The 2,496-nt window shown below is 55.2% G+C and overlaps 1 protein-coding gene across 1 annotated transcript; it reads left to right on the forward strand.

Annotated features, from left to right (window-relative positions):
• Positions 1–73: 73 nt before the first annotated feature.
• Positions 74–1,746, forward strand: DL89DRAFT_279771 (P-loop containing nucleoside triphosphate hydrolase protein; the record flags this gene model as incomplete). The annotated part of the gene is made up of 5 exons (XM_040889580.1): positions 74–523; positions 544–850; positions 903–1,118; positions 1,180–1,361; positions 1,382–1,746. Exons 1-5 carry the CDS (start codon positions 205–207, stop codon positions 1,744–1,746), a joined length of 1,389 nt encoding a protein of 462 aa, XP_040739257.1. The 5' UTR covers positions 74–204.
• Between the last annotated feature and the right edge of the window lie 750 nt (positions 1,747–2,496).

A 2,496-nucleotide genomic window follows, 5' to 3' on the forward strand; every position in this document is an offset into this window, starting at 1 on the left:
CCCTCAGCCCCATGTCTGATTCGGCCAGAAAAGGAACACCTGCCACCTCCATCAGGTGGGGCAAGAGCACGTGCCGTGCTGTGATCGATTACTTCGGCGATATTAGATTTAGTTTTTTTTTTTCAAGCCTGCAGCCAGGCGTGTTCCTAGTCTTTCTTCTTTTTCTTCTTCAGCAGCGCCTCTACTTCCACATTATTTAAGAAAATGCCTCAGGAACTTCCGCCCAAAGACATAGCAGCTGACCTAGAGAGTGGTGTCAGCGGTGACGAGGCAGAGGGTGATCGCATTGAGATCAACACTAGCAGTACAATGGAGCCATCGATCCCACCACCCATGTGCTCGTTCGCCGACCTTGGTCTTGATCCCTGGCTAGTAGATACCCTGGGTGCTATGTCGATTTCTGAACCCACCGAGATCCAGCGCGCATGCATTCCGCCGATTCTGGTCGGCCACGACGCAATTGGCGGAGCCAAGACCGGCTCAGGAAAGACTGCTGCATTCGCCTCCCGATCCTGCAGAAGCTGTCAGAGGACCCGTTTGGAGTATTCGCATTGGTTCTGACGCCAACGCGTGAGCTGGCATACCAGATTGCCGAGCAGTTCAATGTTCTGGGCAAGGGCGTCAACATCAAGGTAACAGTGGCGATCGGCGGTATGGACATGGTTAAGCAGGCCCTGGAGCTGTCGCGGCGTCCACACATTGTTGTTGCCACACCTGGCCGGCTAGCAGATCACATTGAGAGCAGCGCGAATGCTGTGCACTTCCAGAAAGTGAAGTTTTTGGTGCTTGACGAGGCAGACCGCTTGTTGACAGAGACGTTTGCGCCCGACATGGCTGTCCATTATGAACAGTATCCCGCGCGACCGGCAAACACTGCTGTTTACAGCCACCATGACGCCGAGCATCCTGCAGCTGCGCGAAAAGCCTTCGAAGCAGCCCGTGTTTACGCATCTGTGCGATACCAGCGTGAGCACAGTTTCTTCGCTGGTGCAAAACTATATTTTTGTGCCGTCCCACGTCAAGGAAGCGTACTTGGTCCACCTGCTGATGTCGAATGTGTCCAAGCTCGAGAAGCGCCGGGGGCAGCCAAAGCTCAACGACGATGGCGACGACAGCGAGTCAGATTCTGATTCTGACGACGATGCGGGCGATGATGGCAAGACTGTGGGCAAAGACAAGTCCTATCATGATCTTTGTTGGCCAATGCAAGCAGGCAGAGTCCCTGCGCGTAATGCTGTTTGAGCTTGGGTTCCGCGTCACTGCTCTGCATTCCAAGATCTCGCAGCAGGAGCGGCTCAACAGCCTGGGGAAGTTCCGTGCCGAGGCGGTCCGTATCTTGATTGCCACTGACGTTGCCAGCCGTGGCCTCGATATCCCTCAGTCGAGCTGGTTGTCAACATGCACGTGCCGCGCGACCCTGACGAGTATATTCACCGTGTCGGCCGTACTGCACGTGCGGGCCGCGGTGGCCGGGCCATTACCATTATGTCGGAGAGCGATATCAAGCTTATCCACAACATCGAGGCGCGTATTGGCAAGCAGCTGGAGGAGATGCCGATCAGCGAGAAGAAGGTTCTCGAGGGCATGGGCAAGGTTCTGAGGGCAAAGCGCACGGCAGCCTTGCATTTGCTCGAGTCTAACTTTGGCGAGCGCGACAAGATCCGGAACAAAAGCGCAGCGGCAACAGCAGTACACGGCCGGGAAAGCGGCCAAAGAATTAGAATTACAAACGTTACTAATATTTAGTCGAAATGCATTAGTACATGTTGAGCAGCTTGACGCTGTTCACCTGCGGCTCGTCGCAGAACAGACTGCCTTGCCGGGTCTGCGCAATCAGCATGTCGATGTCGATGTCGCGCGACCGCATCGGCGCGATAATGAACCTCAAAGACGGCAGCGCAAGCGCAAATGCCAGCACATGTGCGGGGACAAACTCGGACTCTTGGAATACATCATTGTGGATATACAGAGACCGCACGCTCGAGGACTCTTCCCGGTTGCTTTTGTAATAGCACAGCTCGCCTGCAGTCATCATGCGCCAGCGACCGTCTTGGCGGCAGCTGGTAAGTGAGAAGTGGGCACGGCTAAGCTGGCGCAGACGCCCAAACATGCGCACCGCTTGCAAGCATGTGATGCTGATTGCTCGCATATCAATATACACGATAGAGTCCATGCACACGTCCTGGAAGATTTCCAGGTACACCCGGCCCAGGGCAATAGACGTCTCCACGTACTCGACTGAGCACCCCAGCGTGAACAGCATTGCGAATATAATGGATTTGGCCCGCTGCTCGAGGATGGCGTTGGTTGGATTCCAACCCAGACTCAGTGCCTTGAGCTTTGGGAAGGCCTCCGCGTAAAAATCGCCTGTCTTGTACAATTGCTTCATCAGCTTGACGTCCAGGTCTAGCGACAGTGCCCGCAGCTGCTGCCGGTTCCACGTAATCAACTGTACGCTGTCGAATGGGAACTGGCCGTTGCAGTGCAGCTCGGTCA

This window comes from Linderina pennispora, assembly GCF_002104995.1.
Source record: "Linderina pennispora strain ATCC 12442 chromosome Unknown DL89scaffold_93, whole genome shotgun sequence".
NCBI lineage: Eukaryota > Fungi > Kickxellomycota > Kickxellomycetes > Kickxellales > Kickxellaceae > Linderina > Linderina pennispora.